The 22,691-nt window shown below is 44.3% G+C and overlaps 2 protein-coding genes across 4 annotated transcripts; both read right to left on the bottom strand.

Annotated features, from left to right (window-relative positions):
• Positions 1-79: 79 nt before the first annotated feature.
• On the bottom strand, positions 80-9,299 carry PAQR7 (progestin and adipoQ receptor family member 7). Of its 2 annotated transcripts, none has more exons than XM_048502080.1 (2): positions 8,959-9,299; positions 80-3,498 (listed from the first exon to the last, which is right to left on the bottom strand). In XM_048502080.1, the coding sequence occupies exon 2, from the start codon at positions 3,462-3,464 to the stop codon at positions 2,412-2,414; it is 1,053 nt and encodes a 350-aa protein (XP_048358037.1). In that variant the 5' UTR covers positions 3,465-3,498; positions 8,959-9,299; the 3' UTR covers positions 80-2,411. The 2 variants fall into 2 exon arrangements, with proteins under 2 accessions (XP_048358037.1, XP_048358036.1); XM_048502079.1 differs by having other exon boundaries at positions 8,963-9,298.
• Positions 9,300-11,005: 1,706 nt separating this feature from the next.
• On the bottom strand, positions 11,006-17,815 carry STMN1 (stathmin 1). Of its 2 annotated transcripts, none has more exons than XM_048500094.1 (5): positions 17,709-17,815; positions 15,584-15,645; positions 13,850-14,022; positions 13,213-13,404; positions 11,006-12,609 (listed from the first exon to the last, which is right to left on the bottom strand). In XM_048500094.1, exons 2-5 carry the CDS (start codon positions 15,594-15,596, stop codon positions 12,538-12,540), a joined length of 450 nt encoding a protein of 149 aa, XP_048356051.1. In that variant the 5' UTR covers positions 15,597-15,645; positions 17,709-17,815; the 3' UTR covers positions 11,006-12,537. The 2 variants fall into 2 exon arrangements, with proteins under 2 accessions (XP_048356051.1, XP_048356052.1); XM_048500095.1 differs by having other exon boundaries at positions 17,592-17,734.
• Positions 17,816-22,691: the final 4,876 nt, after the last annotated feature.

The following is a 22,691-nucleotide window of genomic DNA, read 5'->3' as shown; positions in this document are numbered from 1 at the left end:
GAATAGCCTAATTACCCCCCCCCCCCAATTACTCTATAGTTTTGAGGGTCATTGTAAGTAAAGAAATGAAACACAAGACTATGTGAAAACAGTTTATAGAAACAAAGAGCATCAGGATCCAAACATTAGATCAGGGGTGTCCAACTCTGGCACTTCAGATGTCAATGGACTACAATTCCCATCAGCCAGCAGGGGCTGATGGGAATTGTAGTCCATGAACATCTGAAGCACTAGAGTTAGAGACCCCTGCATTAGATGGACAGGTGGGGAAAACTGAAACCAACAAACATATTGTCTTTCAGAAGAGGAGGCATTCACCAAAATTTCTCTTTACAAATCTGAATTGCACTCTATAAAGTGTCCACATAAGCCAAATTTTCATCCATGCTGCAAACTCTGCTACAGCCCTCTTAACATAATGCAGAAGAAGAACACATATTAGAACACTCAATAGAAAAGGTCACTACATATGAAAAGCTGGAATATCAGTATTCTAACCTTGACTTTTCCTTGATGTGCTAAATTTCTACATGCGAGGATTTGGCTTTTCCTTCCTCCTTCCAAAAACAGGAGGTATTCTAGCATGGGATTCCCCTGATTTTATTCTGTAACGAACCTATAGCTGAAATTTGGCTTTCAGTCCCATTGAAAGCAGGGGACTCAAATGAGCTTCAGACTAAGCTCTTACGGGTCATATGGTTGAGGATCATCCAGTTTCCAACCACTCTCACCCACCATGCATGGTGCTGGAATCCAGATTGACACCTTGACCCCAAAACTCTGGAACAATCATTGTCTGCCAGTTCACACAACTATTTTGAAGTGCTGAGTTACATCAAGTCAGGTGAATGGTCCTGCTACATTCCATCCTCACCCATGTTTCAAAGGTTCCCCAGGATTTAAACACATCACTGTACCAACAGATGTTGAAGTGTTTCTACTGACTCATTTGTGTGACATTCAAGTTTACAACTGGAAGAACCGCAACATATGATGAACATGCTATAAGCATCATTAAAAGGCAATCAAAAAGGACGGTGTTTACAAGAAGCATAGTTTAAAAAGGAGTTTGTTGGCACAAGATATAGTGATGGTCACTATCAGATTTTTAAAGGGTGTGAAACAGGTTCAGATCTTGTAGATTCAGTGTATTGCATCAACAGAAGACTCCTTCTACCAAAGGAGAATCTATCTGCCTTCTCTAGCAGATCAACAGGATCCAACCCACATTCAGGAAGGGTTGGTCTGGCACCAGCCCACCCTCCTGGAGCCTTCAAAGAGAGAGAGAGACAGAGGGAGAGAAAGACAGAGAGAGTACTGAACTAGATGGGCTTTTGACCCCATTCAACATGGCAGTGCTCCGTATATTTTGGAAGCCAGCCATTGAATATTCCCCACCACCCCCTTTTCTATGCCTGGTTACATTATAAAGCCCCATATGCCCAGAACAGGCCTACACTTTGTCACACTGGAAGACAGAAGCTCAATTGTGACCAAATACCCCTCTTCATCCTGTGGAATGCTCCGCCCACAGGTCTGCCCCTGAAGAGCCACGCCCACAGTGGAGCATTCCACAGGAAGAAGAGGGGTATTTGGTCACAATTGAGCTTCTATCTTTTGGTGAGACAAAGGCATAGTCATCTTCATGCTAAAAATATTACGAGCCACTGGTAGCTTCACCTCATCCAAACAGCCACAGATAACTTCTCTGTAAGGCATACCCACGTGGCAAGATCCTGAACTGCCAGAAACCCATTGCAGACCATTACAGGAACTGTGAGAATGGTTTCTGGGGGGAAAATGGGAATATGCTCCTTTGGGACACTCTGGCCTTGAAGACAGATGTCAAGGCACCACAGCTGCTTGAATCCCTGCCAGAATCTCAAGTCTATGACCATAGAGGTCAGGCGTGCTGAACTACCACTGATTGACGCCTATATGAAACAAGGGGAGCAGCTGTCCGAAGTGCGCCCCAAGCCCAGTCCTGAACTCCTAAGCCACATTCCCTACAGCTCTTTTCACCACTTAGGAGAACAGCAGGAAGAAGGGTGAAAGATAGTGGAAATTTTATGAACAATGTACTCTCCCTGGGAACAGATCAGCTTTTTGGAAGCAACGCCCCTTTGTGGCAGCTGCCCAGAGGCCACAGTGCTCTTCCCAGCCCCACTCTGCCCCAGCACAACCTCCAAGCCACTGTCCTGCTACTCAAGTTCCAGGATGAATCAAGAAACTGAGATACCAACACACCCCGGCAGGGAACAGGCAGATCTTCTGCAGGGAGGGGAAAGACCCTCCAAAAGTTAAAGCCATCTCAGAGAGAACATCCAATCCCCAAAGTACAACCATGTGGACGTTCCCCAGATGACACCAACAGGGAAACCGGCAGATCAGCTCTCAGCACTGCTGTTTTTTCATTTGTCCTTGTCGTCCAGCTTGCGTTTCACTTTGCTAGTCATGTAGAGGGCTGTGAAGCTGCAGGATGTCACCACGAAAAGGCACAAGACAGAAAAAACAGGGGCCAGGCCGCCATGCAGACTAGTGTAGACGGGTCGCCTCGTCTCGTAATCCAGAAGCACTGCCTCCACTTGGGTCAGGGTGCAGAGCAGCAGGAAGATGTGAAAGATCTGATGCCCCTGGCCGACAAAATGGCACTTGCCAGGAAACCATTTCTCGGGGTATGGGTAGGCGAAAAAAAAGGCCCCAATAAGAAAAAAGAGCACGTGGCACTTGTGGTACAAAACGGCTGGGTCCGCTAGCCCAGAGGAGGCATAAATGCGGTAAACCACTGGGCTGATGTCCAAAGCGTATGCCACCGCTGAGGGCATTTCCTGGCACAGCCGGCTCTGCAGAGAGGAGAGCTGCGGGCACCTATATTTTGAATAGCAGGAACCCGTACAGGAGAGCCAAGCTAGCAGGATTGCCCCTGGCACGTAGAAGCTCACAACCCGGGTGTGCCACTCTGGCTCAATGGCATAATAGTAATGTACCAAGGCACTACTATATTGGTAAGTGGCAACACCCACATAGTCCAAGAAAAAGAATGCATAGTGCCAGAACTCCGATTTGGCTTGCAATAGATGTGCCAGAGTGCTGAACGTTGAGTAGACGATGGAGGAGACAGCAATGATGAAGAGGGGTTGTGTGTGCGGGTCACCGAGGAAATCCACCACCTGGGAGAGCCGCCAGAACCTCACCAGAAGGATCACGGCGGCCACCAGGTGTGTCCAGACATTGACCGCCTCGTTGTGTTGTTGGAAAAGAGACAGGAAATAGTACTTCCAGGTCCGGTTGAGAGGGCGGTAGCCAGTGTGAATGTACGGCTTCCGGAAAAGGTGGGGCACATCTGACACCCCCACAGTGCAGGGTGGGGAAGAAAGGGCATTCTCCAGGAGCCGAGGGACCTTCCAGAGGTGCTGGACGTTGATGAACAGATGGCTGAGCTTCTCGGCCACGATCGTTGCCATGGCAGGAAGGTTGAGCCCCGCGGAACAAAAACCCCTTTGGAAAGAGAAGAGGAAGTTAGTTGGTGTTGAGACTTCAATGTATACGTTTGTCTCAGTACAAAGGCCTCAATATACCAGAAATGAGGAAGAAGCTGTACCCCCATGGAAATTCTGACATTGAAAAAGAGGGAGGATTCTTTTGGTAGGCTTCTTCTGTCAAAATATCCACAGCTCCCACTGCCAGTCAAGTCAGGACTAGCATGAATCTCAAATGGAATACTGCAGTCTTTGCCACCCTCACAACAATAGCTCTGTGCTAGGTTAAATTACATTGCCTATGTCAGCTTAAACCAAGATGTTTGTGCTGAAGGGAGCCATCATGGGTGTGTGTGGGGGGGGGGGGGAGGGAGGGAGGGAGGGAGGGACTGCTGCCTGTTCATGAGCTTTTTATGGCATCTGGACGAATGGCTGAGAGGACCTGATCCAGCAAGGCTGCTCCTATTATTCTTAGCTGGCTCTGCGCAGTCGTACATATTTGCACCCATGCACGCACTTGCACTGCACATTGTGAGAGACAGTAATTTTATGCCTAATAAAGGTTCTGGAATGGAATGGGAGAGGCAGTAATTGTAAGTAAAGCCATTCTCAAATGGCAAATACATGAGATAATCTCAGGTTTTTGTTCTTTTAAAAATTGCATGGTTCCAGATCCCAGTAAGATGAACGCAGGTGTGGAGATGTGGCATGCAAACTCTGCTCGAAAAGTAAATAGACATGGTGGTTGCATGTCTGGAACTGTCCCAGGCACAGAAGTTACTACCCACTGCATAGCATAAGTCAAGAGAATTCCTGGGAAGTCTGAAGTGGGGCTCCCAAATATGTTAACAAAGAACACCACTGCTGGGTGCAAGGGCAAGCTATGGTCTGATTTTAGTTTCTGTTTGTGTCTCACATTCAAACTTCTTGGGGTGGGGAACTTTCATCCTCACTTCTGTTTTTCATTTTAAAATGAGACGTGACTTCCAGTTTGCAACCAGACAGGAGATTCCCCTTTGCCCCAGCTCTGCAATTAGCACAGGGAAGGAGCTTAAGGTTGCATTCCTGTTGCTAGTGAGTATGTCCCAGTGAACTGTTGGGTAAATATACTGAGGGTTTCACCTCACCTCATGCTAGGGCAGGTATATAAAAGACATCTGCCATGCAGGAGAGACTAGAGCTGTAATTCACAGCCTGTTTAATTTTGGCATGGTCCCATTGCAGCATTAAATGAATTAAAGGGACATGATCCAGTAGGGCATCTCCTGGGAAGTCTTGTGCCAAATATATGCCCAACAGAATCCTAACCTTTGGTGCCCTAGGAAAAGGTGCAGAAAAGGACAACCAGAACTACCAAAAAGATGGAGCTCTTTCTTTGCAAAGCAAGGCTGAAGCATTCCATGGTAACACAGAAAGCTACCTTGGGATATTTTTAGTTTAGAAAAAAAAGGAGACCACTATAAGGATTCCATGAAAGACAGACTTATGAAATGGCAAGCAACAAGGAGACAGTGGTGGCTGGACTAGAGTCTGGGAGACCCCTGCTCTGCCGTGAAAGCTCGGTGGGTAACCTTTGGCTAGTCACAAACTCTTATTCTAACCTACCTCATAGGGATGTTGTGAAGATTAAATGGGGAATGATGAAAGTCACCTCAAGTATGTAAGAAGACAGGCATGATAGAAGAGTACACAATAAGAAATACTATGGGTAACACAGGAATTTGTGTTTTATTCTTTCCTGTGATCCTGTGATCCTTGCAGTCTTTATTTCTATTCTGTACTGATGTAATTGTGGATGTGGTGGTGTATAGTGGCATAAGTATTTTTTTGTTTTCTTTTTTTCCCTTTTGTGTTGGGAAAATTTAAAAAATGTATTCATTCAAGAAATACCATGGGTCACCCAATGAAATTGCTCAGAAGGTGACTCCGAAAAAAACAAAAACGAAATGTTTATATAACATGCCATCAACATGTGGTTTCATTGGCAACAGCCACTATAGTCATTTAGCTACATCTATGAGTCAAAATAGCTAAGAATGGAACTTCCATGTTCAGAGACAGTATCCCTATAAGTACCAGAAGCTGTTTGTTGGACTTCCAGAATAACTGGCTAGCAATTGTGTGACGCAGGATGCTGAACTAGATGGACAACTGGTCTGGTCCAGCAGGGCTCTTACATACTTTTGACATAAATAAGATCAGTTGAATAAACTGTAAGTTGATAAACAAAGTTCTAGCTGACTGATCCTCAAGACAGAGAATTTGAAGATCTGGCGTGTTTCATGAATTGGGACGAACCCCCCTTCCTTTTATTTAGTGCATTTCTGTCCTGCCCCTCCCCTAAGCAAGAGCACACATGAAACTTTCTCTGTTTCAGCAGCACAATCACCCTGTAGAGGAGGATAAATCCAAGAGCAACTGACTGGCCCATGGTTATTCAACAAGCTTCAGGGCTGAGGGCAAAACTGGATGTCTCGTGGGAGATTCTAGGTTCACATTTTTTGTGGATTCTTCTTTCTGTAACTGTGGCCCCACAGAGTTACTCTCAAAGTCAAGGAAGCCACTTGAGGAGAGGATTCAACCACCCATGAAGTTGCCCCAATATAAATTGCTTCCACCATCCTGAAAAGAAGAACTACAGTTACCTCCAGGCTAGAAAACAAAAGATCAGTTCAAGAGCCTTAGCTGCCCTCCTCCCTGCAGAGATAATATCAGCTGGGATGGGAGAGAGATTTCTCTTGGGGAAACTGCAGGAGCAGAAAGCATTAACCATCTGCTCCCTTAAGAGCCTTCCCCGATCTTCTAAGCAACCACATGGAGTTGTTAATTATTATTTTTTTAAAAGAACAACCATGAAAAAATCTAAATTAAAGATCTCCCACATCTCATCTAGTTTGGCCCCAAGCAGGTCTCTGTGGAAAGAAATCACCTGTCCACTACACTGGGGCAGACTTATGTAGGACTGCAGTCTGCTGGCAGACTGCTGTCTAATTTCAAGTGTAGTGGTTCCCAATCTGGGGGGACCACCGATCCCCGGGGGACAATTAGTTATGGCAAGGGGGCTGTGAATTCATAATTCCACTAAGCATTGTCATTTTATTTTTTTTGTCATCATGAATTTTTTTCAACCAGTAGCTACTAATAGTGCCACTGCTATTGGGGGGCGGGGGGAAGGGGTGACTGTGAAATTATTTGATGTTAAAAAGGGATCCTCATACTACTAGGAATCATCTTTCTAGTGAATTGCTTGCCCAGAATTATCTGGACTTTGGTTTGATCCAGCACAACTTTATAAAAGCATTCTCAGGATTGTTAAACACAAAATAGTGATGCCTTACATGTTACACTGGTTCCCAAATATACACTCTTGCTTTACATCATGTTGACAGACCCAGAGGATTCTTGTTCAAAATAAGATGACGGCTGGTCGACCCATCTCAGCACTTTTCAAATGCAAACAGCATTCTGCATATTAAACAACTAAGTTTTCTTTTGCTTCCTTTGGTAACACAGAAAGCTACCTTGAGGTAACATACATATTTGTTTTCATGTTACCACAGGTTAAAAGACAGGTTACAATTCTTTAACTGGTCAACGGTAACCTCTTACCCAAACCAGCAGCTGTATTTCAAGCCAACACCCTGTTATTATATAATGCAAACGGTTGAAGGTGGGGCTAGAATCTTCCACAACCTGTAAGCAGCCTCTGTTTATCAAGATCTGCTTCCTTCATTTTGGGGGAAAATACATGAGTACAAAAATGCTAACAATAATATCACTCACAAAAAACAGTGCAGTGCAGTGCGAGGGTTCTTCCTACTCTCTAAACTTAACAGCCTGCTCAATTTCTGGCTCCTTTTATGTGTCTTAACAGTTTGAGTGCCAACCCCCTCCCAGCTTTAGTGTTATGAAAAGATCTTTCAGAGGAAGCCACAGGCTTCCCTTTGATCTCCTGCCCCCTTCCCAGAGTCAAGGAAGGTCCAAAACAGATTCATACAGCCCTTGAAAACAAAATAATGACATTTGATATAGACGCTCTTGCACAAAAGCTGCAGGAAGTTTTCTGTTCATATCTGTTTGTCCCAGATAGGTTCAGCCTAAAATTTCCAGCAGCAGAATGGAGCTTTCCTGTCTCTCCCTTCCCGATGCTGCTCCAGGGTGATATCAGACCAGGAAGAACAAGGGGGATGGGGGGAGAGTCTGCTACAGGAAGGCGCAATTGGTTGAAATGACCAATTTAGACTGGATCCAAGCCAAGGATTCTCTCCCCACAACTGCCCTGCATTTTATGGTATCAGGATGTCTCTTAGAAAGTTTGTACTTACACAGGGTTTGTTCTCATAAAACCAAGTTTGCTCAAAAGGAAGTCTCACTGAATCAAATTCCAGAACTGTAGCTGTTTTAAAGGCTGGAGTAACACTGCATAGGATGGCAGGCTGTGTGCACTTACTCAGAAGTAAGTCTCATTATGTTCAGTCCTGTTCACACAAGTTACAGTAGACGCACATACAACCTGCATGGAGATACACATGTAAACCTGTTTGTAAGAAAAAGGCAACATGTGTCCACTTTACAGACTGAAAATGGGTGTCAGTCCCTGGATGAAAGTATTGTTTCAATCATATATTCAGTTGTACGTGGATCACTATGAGAATTGATTGAAGCAGGTATAAAGAGCAATCAAGTGTCCATTGTACACAGACTGTATATGGTTTAATCTAATTTGTGGACAGGGCGTCTGTTACCAAACTTATTGCACCTTAAGGATGAATGGAAGCACATGTTCTTGAACTGGTTCATCAAATCCATAAGGTGTTTCCTCCCTAGGCTGATATATACAAGGACAAAGGATAGGAAAACTAAAGGGTGAAGCACGGGGGTCAATGAAATGCCAAAAATACTGTTGCTATTGTATTTTTAAAAACCTGAGTCTGGCACAGGCACCTCAGAGCATATACTGCATTTCTTAGGCATCCTCTAGATCCCTGCCAGCTGACAATTAACACCTCATATCTCCAGCAAAGCAGGGACTGATCCCCCAGAGCTTCTGCCACAAAAAAAATTCCAAACATTTGTGTTTCCATTTTACTTCCAGGTCCATGCCAAGCAAAACTAACTGGCTGAAATGTATTCGCTTCCCTCTTCCTCCCCCTTTTTGTATTTCAGAAATCTCGTGACATCGAGCCCGATGAGAAGTCCTGGGAGGGCTCGAAAGCTTGTCGTGGTTTTAGGCTAATTTGTCCGGTCCCAGGAAAAATATGACACGGGTTTGGTTCTGGTACAAAAACGACTCCCGGGGAAGGAGCTCAGTGGAGCTGGCTTCTGAGGAAGCATGCAGGGGCTGCAACTGCCCCTCTCCTCCCGCACGGTCAGCAGCTTCCCCCGCCGAGGAGGGGGCTCCTGCGCACGCACGCACTCGCCTGCCAGCCCCCCGTACTGCACTCTCGGGTGCCCCCTTTCCCGCCTCCCTTCCGCTTACCGACCTCCGGCTCCTTCTTGGCGAGGATGCTCCAGAGCCCGCCTCGTCCTCGACTGCGAGGGGCAGGAAGAGGCAGCCAGACCCAGCCCGAGCAGGCAAGGCCGCCCCTCTGCGGCAGCCGCCTCTCGCACAAAAGACCCGCCTCGCCTCTTGGCCTCCCGCCTCGTCCCACGCAGCTGCAGGCAGCCACCCACCAAAGGGCTTCCGCAACGCCGGAGCCAGCTGGGGGCCTCCACGGAGAGCCGAGATGCGCAAGCCCCGAAGGCTGCCTGCCGGGCCCTTCCCTCCGCTAAACCCTGTCGCTTTCCAAGCGCGTCTTGCTCCCGGCCGCCCAGAGAAGGTGCACTTGGCAAAATTCTCCCTGCCCTTCCGCAGCAGCTCTGCCCGCCCCGTCTGTGCATCTGTCCGCTCTATTGGACGATCGCCTTCGTTACATAACGGGGGCCGCCTGGCAGGGAAGCCCCCTCCCCACCGCTGGGCAAGGGGTTGGTGGAAGGGGCTGCGTCAGGCGGGTGAGGGACGCCAGCTGGCACGTTTCTTGGGACTTAAAAACAGGAAGGCTGATGCTCCTTGGAACAGAGTGCTGCACTTCAGATTCCCGCCAGTCTTAAGTCTTTATACATCGGAACAACCAGCTCGACCACATCCATTTCATTTTCTGTTTCTCTGCCCACCCTCGATGCATTTAGTGAATAAACAGTGCCTCGATTGGGGCAAAGGTTGGCAGTACAGATTTAAAAACCCACTGCCATTTCTTTGGCACAGTGTACTGGTGGTGGTAGAGGCACTATTGGGCTTACAATTTTTGTGCAATAGCACTTTCATATCACAAACACTTAATAGAAGGGGCAAAGGCTACAGCGTTTGGCACAACTATACATCACAAGTCCTTCCCATGCTAGTGTCTCCCTTCCCGGAGCAGCATACTAGAGTGGCACAGGAGCCCATATTGCTACTTGTTTTCAGAACCATGCATGCCTCGCATAGGACTAGCAGAACAGTAATCAGTTTTTTCAAATGCTTGTAGTAGTGTGCATTTGTGGGGGAGATTAACCCTTTCCCAACTCCAGAACTGTTTGCCCCACTAAGAAAAACATACAAGGGTCCTACAAGATACAGTGGCTCTCATCTGGTTTTACCAGTTACCCACTAAGCTACCTATTAGGTATCTTCAAAAGTATTTTTCAGATCCAAGCTCACAGAAACTGCTGATTGTGAGCTACCAGACTTTACATTGTTTGAGCCAGTGTGGTGTCAGACTAAGATGTGGGATACCGAATTCTGAATCCCCCACTCTGCCATGGAAGCATGCTGGGCGACCTTGGACCAGTCACACTCTCAGCCTTACCTACTTCACAGGCTACTGTAAGAATAAAATGGACATAAGCTGTTTTGAGTCCCTTTAGAAAGGCACCATATAGGTGAAGGAAATAAAATTCCAATTGAAAGTGACCCCTTGTATGCACTGGCTGAAAAATTATTACATTGATTCCTGCAATTACATGTCATCCAAACTTCTTCCACATTACTATTTCACAAATTAGTAGTTAACATATTCAGGGCTGTAACTGACCACTTCAACATAGTACATCCTAGACCCTGGTAATGTAAAATCTCAAGGAATTCAGATACAGCAATTAATGTGACATAATAAACACTTAACTTACACTCAAAGAACCAGCAATCTTCACAAAAGTGAGAAATGACATTTTGAACCAAATAGATACATGAAAGTTTCCACAGTAATCCACCTCTCCTCTCTAGCCTTTCACTGTGGCCCATTTTTCCAAACTGCTTGGCATCAGAGCTCTGTATTTAACAAGGGTAAAGGATAGTTATTCCTGACTACAGCTGATAATCATGAATAAAGGGGACAAGTTTCCACAAACACCTCCATCATAGGTTTAAAGTGTAGATGTTTTTAATTTGAATCACCCACTCCTCAGCTTACTGCATCACTAAACGTGTATTGTTCTGCAAGCCAACTCCTTCCTTCTTCAGTGTTGCCAGATGTTTCTAATGACACCCGCTTAGTCAGTAAGAACCATTTTATTTAAGTGTATTTATTGTTGGCTGACTCAGTCTGTTACAGAGATGCATTCAGTTGTACTTTTTAATATGCTGATATATTGAACAAAATCAAGCATGCACAGGAAGTAGTTTCACATTTCTACTACCAAAAAACTGAATCTAGCACCATACTATTTTGACAAACATTGCTAAAGCTGGAAGGTGCGGAAGCTCTCAAATTAAAGTTTACAAGTAGTTGCCAGTCATTTTCTGTAGATTCCCAAAGCAGTTAGCTACTTATGTAGAAAGTTGAGTATTGCTGTTTCTTAACATTTCAGTCCTAGTATGCAGTGGTATATAATAACTTCCCCTTTAAGCCACATGGTGGAGCTATTTAGCTACCAAACTAATAGAAGCCCAAGCAGCTTATGTTGCACATACAACTACTTTGACATCATTCCTTTAAATCCATCCAAAGGTTAGAATATCTTCCTCACAAAGGTTGAAACCTTGAGCTATTTTATAAAGGAACTGTAAAATAGCTGTACAACTATAGGGGTCCTGAAAATCTTAGTATGTGTGTGTGGAATTATGCAGATCAGCCCAGGGACCTCAACAATGCAATTAGGGTACCACCAATTACTTCAGTTAAATAAACTGAACTGCAATATTATTTTAACCGGAACATATTATCTGCTCCGAAAGTCTTTAGCAGTCATGGAATATGTAACCTTACTCCTTCACCCAAGCCTGTTTTTATTCCATGTACTTGATACTAAGGTACTACTTCCAACATTAACTGCTTACAGTATGATGGACAAGTTTAACATTCCAAATGAAATTTCAAGTTAAAGCAAATGCTTTCAAGGTCAGATCAGTTGCATGTTAACAAGGAGTTATTTGTTGGAATTTCAAACACATCTATGGAGGGAGGTGGTTCTGAATGGTTTCAGCAAAACAGCAGCTGACAACTGCTGAGGTGTAAGACAAAGGTCTATTGTAGAATTGGGACAATAGGCACAACTCTAAGGGGACAAAAAAGGCTACTGTGGACTTACTAGCCATTAAACAAAAATTTTGTCTGCAGGCATTTCAATATTGTAACAATATATTTCAGCCATAGCTATGCTTGAATTGCATGTTAAGTATGTGTCATGCTAGCTTCAGAAACAGTCACCTGTGATAATAGCAGTGTGCAGCTTTATTTAAGTCACTTGGTTACAGTAATATTGTAAGACTGACAGATACTGAAGTGTAACAGATTCAGCATGAACATTACACTACATATTCCGTTCACAAGTATGCCAGCTGGATACAGCACTAGCCATCAATCCAGGAACAAAATGCACTGGAATAGAAGAAATGCAACAAGATAGCTACACTGGAAAGACAACAGTTTAGAAAAAGAGTGAACATGAAAGGGCTCCCCTCTCGTTCCCCAAAGTAAATGTACAGTTGGATCTAACTATACAGTTCTACATCAGTTTTCTAGGAACTTAACAAAAACACTGGCCAATACAGTCTTTGGATATTTCAACAAAGGGGAGAAAGTCAGTTTTCAGGATGAAGTCAGTCGCTGTCATTTTCACCAGATTCTTTGCCTCCTTCTTTGTTCTTCCGTACTTCTTCAATATGCTTATCCTAGTTTAGCAAAATCAAGACAGCAAGATCAGCTGATTACAACAGAACTGAATTAGACTAAGAGTCACATTCAAGAGTCTTGGTCTACCAAAACCAGATTTTACTTGTGTTACATTTACAGGATTGGACTCATAAAACAGTACATTTGCCACCTCTGCCATGTATGTCTTAAAAGTATTTTGACAGCTATGCACCCAACCAGATGTACACTTTCATCTGTTCATAGGCCAAGTTTTCATCCTAGAAGGCCAATGCTAACTTGCTAAAGCACCATCTAATTCAGTGATGCTGCCACATTAAAGGATCAGGCATGAGGCAATGTGAAAGATTTTCCCCATAAAACCTTGGAGAACTGGTGCCAGCCAAACTAGAAAACAGTGGTCATGGGACTAACTCAGGATAATGCAGCTTCCTGGATTCTCATGATTTGTGTGTTCTACATCCGAACAGACAGACAGTGCATGGATTTGCCATATTTAGTCCTTTAAAAAAATTCTATGCATATGCCAGATGCCCTACCTTGCCCAGTTATCAAATTTAAAAATTACTGGTGATTCCAATCCCCACTGTACTTTCTGTGGGATCCCTGAACTCCAGACTTACTTTCTCTCTCAAGCGCTCCATCTTAGCAGCCAATTGTGCTTCTCTGTTCTCTTTGTTCGCTTCCATTTTGTGGGTCAGCTTCTCCTCTGCCATTTTGCTGAAATTGTTATTTTCTTCAATCGCCTTTTGCAGCACCTCTTTCTCATGCTCTCGTTTCTCAGCCAGTTGTTTCAACACCTCAGCTTCATGGGACTAGAATATAGATCCATTCCATGTTTAGTTGAGAGAGGTCTGTATGTAATTACAGTGGTTGACTGCATTAAGGATAGATCTGGGTCACTGACAGTAGTCTCAGCCTACTAATAACCAAGTTTGTTCCAACCACAGCAGAATACTTACTCAATGCAAGTTTCCTTACATTATATATATTTTTAAAACCTTCCTCTGGCATTTTAAGTCTTGTCCAATGTTTTTAAACATAACTTGGGAATCTTGTGTTTTTGTGAAAATGCATGAAAACAGAACCATTCAGGAAACACTGCTATGGTTTTATTTGTAATAAAGTCAGTGCTTCACTGTTTGACAATTATAAAGAAACCAATAACTTGCAATATTTTTCACACGCATTCAAGTAGTAAATATATATGGATACAGATACATATTACAACTGCTAAGTATTAGGAATATGTGCATTTACCTTGCGCCTTTCTTCTGCGGCTTCTAGCTTCCTTTGAATTTCTTCCAGCGAGAGATCTTTTTTCTTTGGAGGAGAAAGGGGAAACTCTGGAACGGCATCTTTTGAAGGAGGACCCAGTATCAGTTCAAATGCCTGGCCAGAAGCACGTTTTTCCAGTTCTTTCACCTGCATGTCTAGAACAGAGGTTGTCACAGTTAGCATTCCAAGCCCTATCACACTTACAAAGTCAGTTGTGATTAAGAAAGCCCCTCTAGCTGAATGAAGCAAGTTGAATTCCAAGGCTACAGAGTTATTAATCATGGCTTCCCCCAAGGGATCATGCAAGTCTTGGCATGGCATGAGGCCTAAGGAGTTAACCAAATTCCAAGTACTCTGATTTTCTGCATCCTTAAAGGAAGCCAGTTTAAATGCTAAGCAAAGATATGGGCCCAAATATCCCGTTATCATGCCATACTATATTAGGTAGAAAAAAAATCTATTTTCACAATTAGACTTAAATAAGGACACCTGGGGAAAAACATAACCCATCACCTTACTGGAAAAACTGGCATTTTTTGATGGTGCAAAACTGCTGCCATATCACAGCTTAATCAGACACCCTGTAGGGTTTTTTAGATAAGGAAATATGTTTGTCTAAATTTGCATAATTTAGTCAAAGTCATGCAGTATATTAATACATTAGGAGCTCCAATATATACGCTTTAACTTGGTATTCAAATATGCTCACAGTCCTAGTATGACTATGAGACTACCCACACAGCATATTTTTTTTTAAAAAATCAGTGTTTCTCTACCTTTCAGATGGCAAAATGAACATATATGTGCAAAACACAATAGCTTGTCAAATGTTATATTTGCAATGTTGTTTGAGGAACATTCACTTATATTTTCTAATTCCATAAGTATGCCAAACAGCACTACTTAGCTATAAATTATGTATTTTACATTGTTAAACCAGTAAAATAAACTTAGCCTTAATAAAAAAAACAAGTACTGAATATGTTTCAATTTTTCTAAAAATTTGGTTTTTCCATAGCATCAAAATTTCTGGAAATGCCACTTCTAAAGTTACTTTTTTTTTGGCAGACAAAGCCCTAGGGCCCACTCCATATGGGGACAATGACAAAATGGGCTGTGGGTGTGGCAGAGGGCAGCACCAGTGCATTTGCCCACCTCATTGTACCTCCAAGGCTGCCACGCCCAGTGGATGTCCCCTAGAAGCTTCACCAGTGCAGCGGGGGTCAGGCTGGGGTGTTCACCCCCTCTGCGGCTGTAAACGTACATCACCGGAAAGCGTGGTGTATGTCTGTGTAGCTTATGTGGCTATTCAGGAGGCAGAAGGGTTTTTCACTTTTCCTCCTTTCTTTACTGCCAGAAGCCCCTTTGGAGGGGGCACTACACTACCTCCATCATGCTCTCCTGTCATGAAGCTCCTCCCATCTGGATTGGCCTGCCCGTAAGTCTTCCCATTCGTCATAAAGCAATTGCAGATTTAATCTGCAATTATAGATCAGATAAGCACTATGACTTCACCAGTGGATAAGCTTTTTATAATTCAAGCCTACAAGCCATCTGAACTTTCTTAGGGATGGACAGGCACTTTTCAGTGCATTAAATGACATTCTGAAAAATCTTTACGAGCAACCCCAAAGCAAACAAAATATACAGGTGTTTCAACATCTGTCAACAAGGTCCTACAAGAACTTTTACAAATAGACTACTGTGAATACTTACCAGACGACGCCATGTTTAAAACTTCAAAAGAATGTGGTGCAGAGACTCTAGTAAGCACGACACTAAGAAAGTTGAAATACAACTTTAGATAAATGGAAGCAATATACCAGTAATACTATTAAACTTTGTTCCAAGAATTTTCATTATGCACTCTAGGATGTGTCAAGAAGCGAAGTCCATTTTAAATGTTATGCTATCAAAGTCACACAAGTTAGCTTAATTTCAAATGTTCTGCATGCACTCAGAGCTTAGCTTTATGTTGTTTGACTTTAAAAGATGCAGAGCATCTTCAAGCTGCTCCAGATATATTGCAGCTACTTTAGCCTAACTTGTAATCTAATTTTCACCCCACCCCGAACCTAATTTTAAAAGCAAACAATGGTCCAAAGTTCTATGTCAATGCTAAGTCAAATCATATTACTAAAGGCTTGGGCTTTAAAAAAAGTCTGCTTTTACATCTACTCGCCCATGGTTACATAAATATTCTGATTTTTGTTGAGCAGCGTGATTGATATATATGGCTGATTAATGCCTAATATCAATAACAATATGAAATGGGAACGACTGTTGAAAATAAATCCTACAAGTTATTCAAATAAACTGTAATTTGGTGCTGGCAAAACCCTGAAGCACTGGTTGCTTGGGTGCCTAGTTCACATCTTCCTACCAGATACAAAAAGGAGCACCTAAAAGCAAGCCACTGGCACAACTGTAATTGCTAATCTTCTACCTACTGTCTTCCATTGATAAATAGCAATTGTAACCTACGGATAATCAATACAGGCGCTTCTCCATTCACTGAACCGCTAGAGTTCTCCCTTATCTGGGAGAACACCACCTCATTCTTAGTTCAGCCACCTCTAAACCGCGGCAAACGATAATACTGTTCTGTACCTCGGCGAACGATTCAAGTAATGGTTCGCTAACCCAAGAGGCTAAAGACTCAGGATTCCGTAGCCAAACGGCCAATGACAGAAAGTATCAAAACATATATTTTTAAAAAACCCCGAGGCATGGACTTTTTTTACCACTAAGCACATGTAACTTTTGATACAATCCATTAAAATAATGCTTATGAGATAAAACGGGCAAACCATTTAATCGGAGAAGAGACAATAGGTAGAAGGCCAGTGGAAGAAAACCGACGCCCATGTTGGGAGGCATAAAAAATGCGTCCCGTTACACATAATGTACTACTAAACCTAGGGGCGGGGCCAAGGAAAAGACGGCCAGTCAACTATCAGCAGCGACAATTGGGTGGGAAAAGGCCCTCCCTCCCCGAGGCCACGCCCACCGAACGCGCAGTTCCAGAACCGCACCGAATTCAAACTGACCGAGAGCGCGCGCGCGCCTCAGCCCCCCGAGATGGGAGGAGGAGGGGCCGGGCCAACGGTAACATCCGGGCACCTGCTGCTCGGCGGGCTTTGCCGCGTCCCCCTCCCCGAACCGTGTTTTTCTTTCCCTCCCTTTCTGGACAGCCGCTCTTCCCGTCCCCGCCAAAAAGACTGGCGGAACGGTAGCAAAAAAACCAACAAACCTTTAGCGGTCGCCTCTTCTCCTTCTACCAGCCTCTTTCTGCATTAAGGGCAAAGCCCCGACTTTTCCCCCTTCGCCGAGGAGCTAATCCCCTCCCTGAGGAGATTCTCTTTCTCCTTTAATCCCTCCGCCTCGGCACGCGCGGCAAAAAGCAGCCCCGCCCCTTCCCACGAACAATGGCCGAAGGGCCGCTCCTGCCGAGGGAGGAGGGAAAAAAGAGAAGGGAGAAGACCGTCGAACAAGGCAAATCCGAAGCTGACGAGAAAAGTGGGGACGGGGGGGGGGGCGCCCTTTCCTGACTGGACGCCGCCCGAAAGCCTCCGGAAAGCGAGCCTTCCGAGCATACAACAACTGCGCTCTAGGGAAGGCACGCTCCCTCCCAGCCCCTTTGTTCCCCGCTTCCTTAGAGTCCCCAAGTCCAAACAAAGCGGCTCCAAGTGGGAACAACCCCCCCCGCCGCCTGTGTGCTCACCAGCCCGGCTCGCGCCTCCACACTAACACCCATCCCGCGTCAACCGGCGGCGTCGGAATTAAACAGCCTCTTCTTGTTTGTTTGTTTTCCTCCCGCTCAGACACTCCGCGAACCCACCTGCTCCTGTCACCACCACGGCTACACACAGACTCAGCGCCCAACAGCCCTGCCCGCGACACAAAAGCGCCAAACAAAGGCACGTGACCCGCCCCGGCCACGCCCACTCCTGGCCGAGAAAAGGAGGCACGTGCCGCCCGCAGCGGGGGGGGGGGAGAAACGTCCCCCTCCCCTTCTTTCGTCCCCGCCCTCTTGGCATGATGGGAAATGCAGTTCGATAGGCGCGTGGTTGTGTAATATAGGTGTATCTCGTAACAAAAGGGAATGGGCTGCAATAGATGGAGTTTCTGTGGGGCGAGTAAAGCCTGGAGTAGCGGGAGGGGGTCGGCTGGGATCTTTGAGGCAGGGGGCAAGTCTCTCTTAAAGCTGACTTTCCAGGCATCGTGGCGCACACCTAGGCTCGCAGTGCCTTTTGCAAGGAGTGTGACGAGGGTCTCTTTGTTTCTCCCTGCTGTCTTGGTCACTTCTCTGCAAGTCTTGGGGAAGGCGGGGCATCCACCCCCACCCCCATAAACCCTCGGCAGTCTTCTAGTGACGCCTGAAAGTAAGTCTCAATTGAATTCAGTGGATCAGGTCTACGAGCGACTGGACAGTCCGGTCATAAGCAAGTTTACTCCGAATTAAGTGCCGCTGAATACTGTTTCCAATGCAACAAGCCAGCCACGCAATCCGTTTAAGACCAAGCTTGCAGTCCTAGCTGACATGAGAACGAGCCCCATAGTTTGCAGACAAGTCCAGAATTGTCAACTCCGGGTTGGAAAATGGCTGGAAATTTGAGGGTTGGGTTTGGGGAGAGACCTCAGTGGGATGGGGATGGGGCGGTATATAATAATAATAATAATATAATATGATAGACTTCCCTCTCCAGGGCGGCCATTTTCTCCAGGGAAACTGAACTGAGGGGTCTGTAGACGAACTGGAATCCTGGGAGATCTGAAGGTGCCACCTGGAAGTCCTGTTTAGTATTACTACCAAGACAACAGGCATGAAATTTAGCCTTTGAAAATACTTATTATTAGCAATCTTGCTTAGAATCTGGCTGCACCTCTTTAAAAAGGGTCAGAAACCATTTGGGTTTTGGCCAGTCAGTGTTGTAGATCTTTGTACAACCCTTCAGGTAACTTAAGTGGACTTCTGTTGGTTAAATGGTAGCTCAGTGGTAGAGCATTTGCTGTGTATATGAAAGATCCCAGCTTCAGTCTCTGGTATTTCCCTCTTTCAGACTCAGAGACCAACAACTATAACCAACTTGCCGACCAAGAATACATTATTGGAGGCAACTAGCATCTAACGAGAACTTTGACTTTGGTCAATTCCCCAACCACCATTAGATGGGCGTTCCTCACGGCAAATACCCCGGGGTCCTGCAGCACTCCCCACTACACCAGCAGCGACAACACAGTCACCCAATTCTGCCGCTCCTCCCATCCCTCAGCGTGCGTCATTTCGGATCCTGGTCAGAAGTACACCTTTTTGAAACCGCGCACCAAACATGGAGCAGGGGTCCCCTCTACTTTCACTTTTGAAGTGGGGAATCCACCTTTGTCCACAGAAACATAGGAAAACAAAATATTCTCAGAACAAAAATACTGGGAGGGGGGGACTAAATCCTTCAGATGTTTTAACACTAGAAACAGATATTCCATTCAGATATAAAGCTTACCTTGATTTGACCTAACATAAATCAGTAAAATAAAGAATTTTTTTAATAAATTGAGATATGTGTGTGTCACAAGCATTAAAAATTGGCTCAATAGTTAAAAACAAACAAGGATTCCGTGGCACCTTACAAATTAAAATATTTTTGTAGCATCAGCTTTTGGGAACTGGAAGTCCACTTTGTCAAATGCAAGATGCAAAAAGCTGATGTGTGATCAATGAGTTAATATTTGACATACTGTAAGACTCATGGTTGTGTGCACTACATAGACCAGGGGTAGGGAACCTGCGGCTCGAGAGCCGCATGCGGCTCTTCTGCCCTTGCACTCCGGCTCCACGAGCCGAGCTGCTGGTCCCATCCTTGCCAGCCCTGCAGGCAGCAGGGTGGGCGCATCCATGTGCTTCTCAGAATGAGCGGAGTAAAAGGTAAAAAAAAAAACCCAATATATACAGTGTTATCTTTATTTTAAATGTCAAAAATTATTTGCGGCTCCAAGTGTTTTCTTTTCCCATGGAAAACGGGTCCAAATGGCTCTTTGAGTGTTAAAGGTTCCCTACCCCTGACATAGACTAATGTGATTCTACCTCTAGTTAAATATTTTCCCTGTTCCCCATGGAAATGTAGGGCATATCTATCTGACACATTCAATCTGGATTGAAAGGCAAGTTTAATGGCATAACTTTTGCATCTACCAGAGATCAGTCCCACCTGGTACAGAAATGCAGTTCCCAAAGATCCTTTGCACGGGAGCCATGACAGTAAAAAAATACTTGAAAGTAGTTTGGAGGTGTCACAGAGACAAGCCTTGATGTTTGCATTCAGTTTAGAAATGGGTGTCATTGGCTTGTTAAACCCCACGTGAATAACACAGAGACTGTTTTGCCACTTGATACTAAAGTACCATTGCACTTCCATTGCATGATTATCAGTGGTCTCTAGGGAACCTGTCTGCATGTCTGAAACAATGGGAAATGAAGCTGCTTAGTCACAACCAGAGGTCTTCTGCATACAGGCCTCCTTTCTGTCAGTATCTTTACCTGCTAGAAGTTATAAATCATAGCTAATTCAAAGGAATGATGTTGGAATTCATTTGCTGATGTCTTTTTAAAACCATTGGCAGATGCTTTGGCCGGAAGATGCTATAAAAAGGCTCATTAGGAAGTGAATGCCGCTCAGATGGGTTGTCATAAATTCTGCTGTAACTTTTATAAGAATGAAATCTACACATCAAAGAGCAAAATCACTGCTCCAAAAGGGGGAAAAACTTTTCTTTCTAGCCCACACAGATAAAGGACACAATTCAGCTAATATGAAGCCCTTAAAATCCTACCAATTTCAATTGGAATTTTATGCTTGTGTTTTAAAGCTATGATTCCAGCCCCATCAGGAATAAATCGCACAGGAATAAATCGCAATGGGATTTACTTCCAAGCATACATAAAAGGATCAGGCCACTCATCTTTGCACAGAAATCGCTATGACCCAAAAATGCTTCACTTGGATTGGATTATGCAAAACCGTTGTTATTTTTGTTTTTTACAATAGGATAATTTGTTTATCCTTGCAATATTATGAAGCAGTGATTGTTCCTGCTTTAGAGGCATTAACTAAGCATCATTTCATGTTCTACTCAAGGAGTAACTATAGGAGTTCTGTGATCAGATTTCCCATCTCTAGGAATGTCTCCTCATAGCATCCTAGGGTGGGGGACCAAAATTACCTTGAGATGCTAGAAAGTGAGGATGAGTTAACTCTTGCCCAGTGTTATTTTCCAGATGTAAATTGCCTTTTTGAAACTGCTACATGTCTCAACATGACAAACAGAAGGAGCAAGCAGCAACTTCTGGCAGATCCGTGTCATAGTCAGGAAAGACTGCAGAAAGAAAGTGTTAAAACACTGTTTGTTGGCCTTAACTATAAATCATGTTTGGCTTTTGCAAGTGACTGTCACAACTCAGTTATAAAAAGGGTTAACTGTTTGTATGTAAACAAATTGCTTAAGTCCTTGTTTATGATCTGATCTATTGATTAGCTGTTGGTCAGTCAGACAGCCATTGCTTACCTGTTAGTGAGCACACACATCAGAAGTTATAAAGTTAACTCTGTTTCTTTGTTTGAGCAGACACGACACCAGAGAGGAGACACGAGATAGACATGTGACAGCAGATAGGTAGCAAAATGTAAGCAAATATACAGTAATGTAGATGTGTAAGAGGAAAGAAAGGATTTCTTATTTTAACTCCATGTAACCCTCCCTTTTAGTTAGTAAACTCACTTATAAAAAGCAACTGAGAATCTGTCTCTTCCATTCTACTCTGCTATATGTTTGAACCCAACAAATCCAAATAGCAATTGAAAAATAATCTTCAGAATTGTCGAAGGCAGAAAACCCACCACAACCAATCTTCAGAATGATATTGTGTGTGTGAAGCAGTGCAGTCCTGTTGACAAACTCTAGTTAGCCTGTGACGTTGCTCTTGAGGAACCCTTCTCCAGCACAGAACAAACGCAGCTAGTCTCCAACTTTCTATTTCTATTGTACTTCTTTTGTGCAATTCTTGGTTTAAAACTTTTCTCCGTTTTGTGGCGCACCCCTTCCTCTTGAAGAAATCATTTTACTGGGCTGTGGTACCTTTAAGAAGAAGAAGAAGAAAAGTTTGGATTTATATCCCCCCTTTCTCTCCTGCAGGAGACTCAAAGGGGCTTACAATCTCTGTGCCCTTCCCCTCTCACAACAAACACCCTGTGAGGTAGGTGGGGCTGAGAGAGCTCTGAGAAGCTGTGACTAGCCCAAGGTCACCCAGCTGGCATGTGTGGGAGTGTACAGGCTAATCTGAATTCCCCAGATAAGCCTCCACAGCTCAAGCAGCAGAGCAGGGAATCAAACCCGGTTCCTCCAGATTAGATACATGAGCTCTTAACCTCCTACGCTACTGCTGTAGGCACTGCTGTAGTGTAGTAGGCATTTCTTTTAGCACCTAGGGTCCCATTTATCCAGAGCTGGGCTGAATCCTCCTGTCCACAGAAACCAGACCCTTGGGCTGAAGCCAGTTTGGACACATCTGGGCTGAGGGATTTTATGACCGTTGTAGATCAAGCTCTTAAGAGGTTTTGCTCACAAATGAACTTTGAATGAACTGTCTGTGTCTGAGATATTCCACTGCCCCCTAACCCTTTCTGCTCTGTCTCTCAATGAATTGCTTTTAAGATTTTTTGTTTTGTTTCAAAAATACTGCAGAAATCAATGGGCATCTTGGACAAGTGACCACAGAATGGCAGCCCCCTCACATAAGGAAAGCCTGTCCTTAATTTCAGAGTGTGAG

Source organism: Sphaerodactylus townsendi, linkage group LG06 (assembly GCF_021028975.2).
Source record: "Sphaerodactylus townsendi isolate TG3544 linkage group LG06, MPM_Stown_v2.3, whole genome shotgun sequence".
Lineage (NCBI taxonomy): Eukaryota > Metazoa > Chordata > Lepidosauria > Squamata > Sphaerodactylidae > Sphaerodactylus > Sphaerodactylus townsendi.
Note: the sequence above shows the minus strand (reverse complement) of the source record. Positions and strands in the feature narration are given on the sequence as shown.

Bases quoted from the DNA above. Each gene is read 5' to 3' on its own strand.
- PAQR7 (XM_048502080.1), bottom strand. From the start codon at position 3,464: ATGGCAACGATCGTGGCCGAGAAGCTCAGCCATCTGTTCATCAACGTC.
- STMN1 (XM_048500094.1), bottom strand. The intron at 13,405-13,849 runs GTAAATGCACAT...TCTATATTCTAG, and splicing joins CCGCAGAAGAAAGGCGCAAG to TCCCATGAAGCTGAGGTGTT. The intron at 12,610-13,212 runs GTAAGTCTGGAG...TTGCTAAACTAG, and splicing joins TGGAGCGCTTGAGAGAGAAA to GATAAGCATATTGAAGAAGT.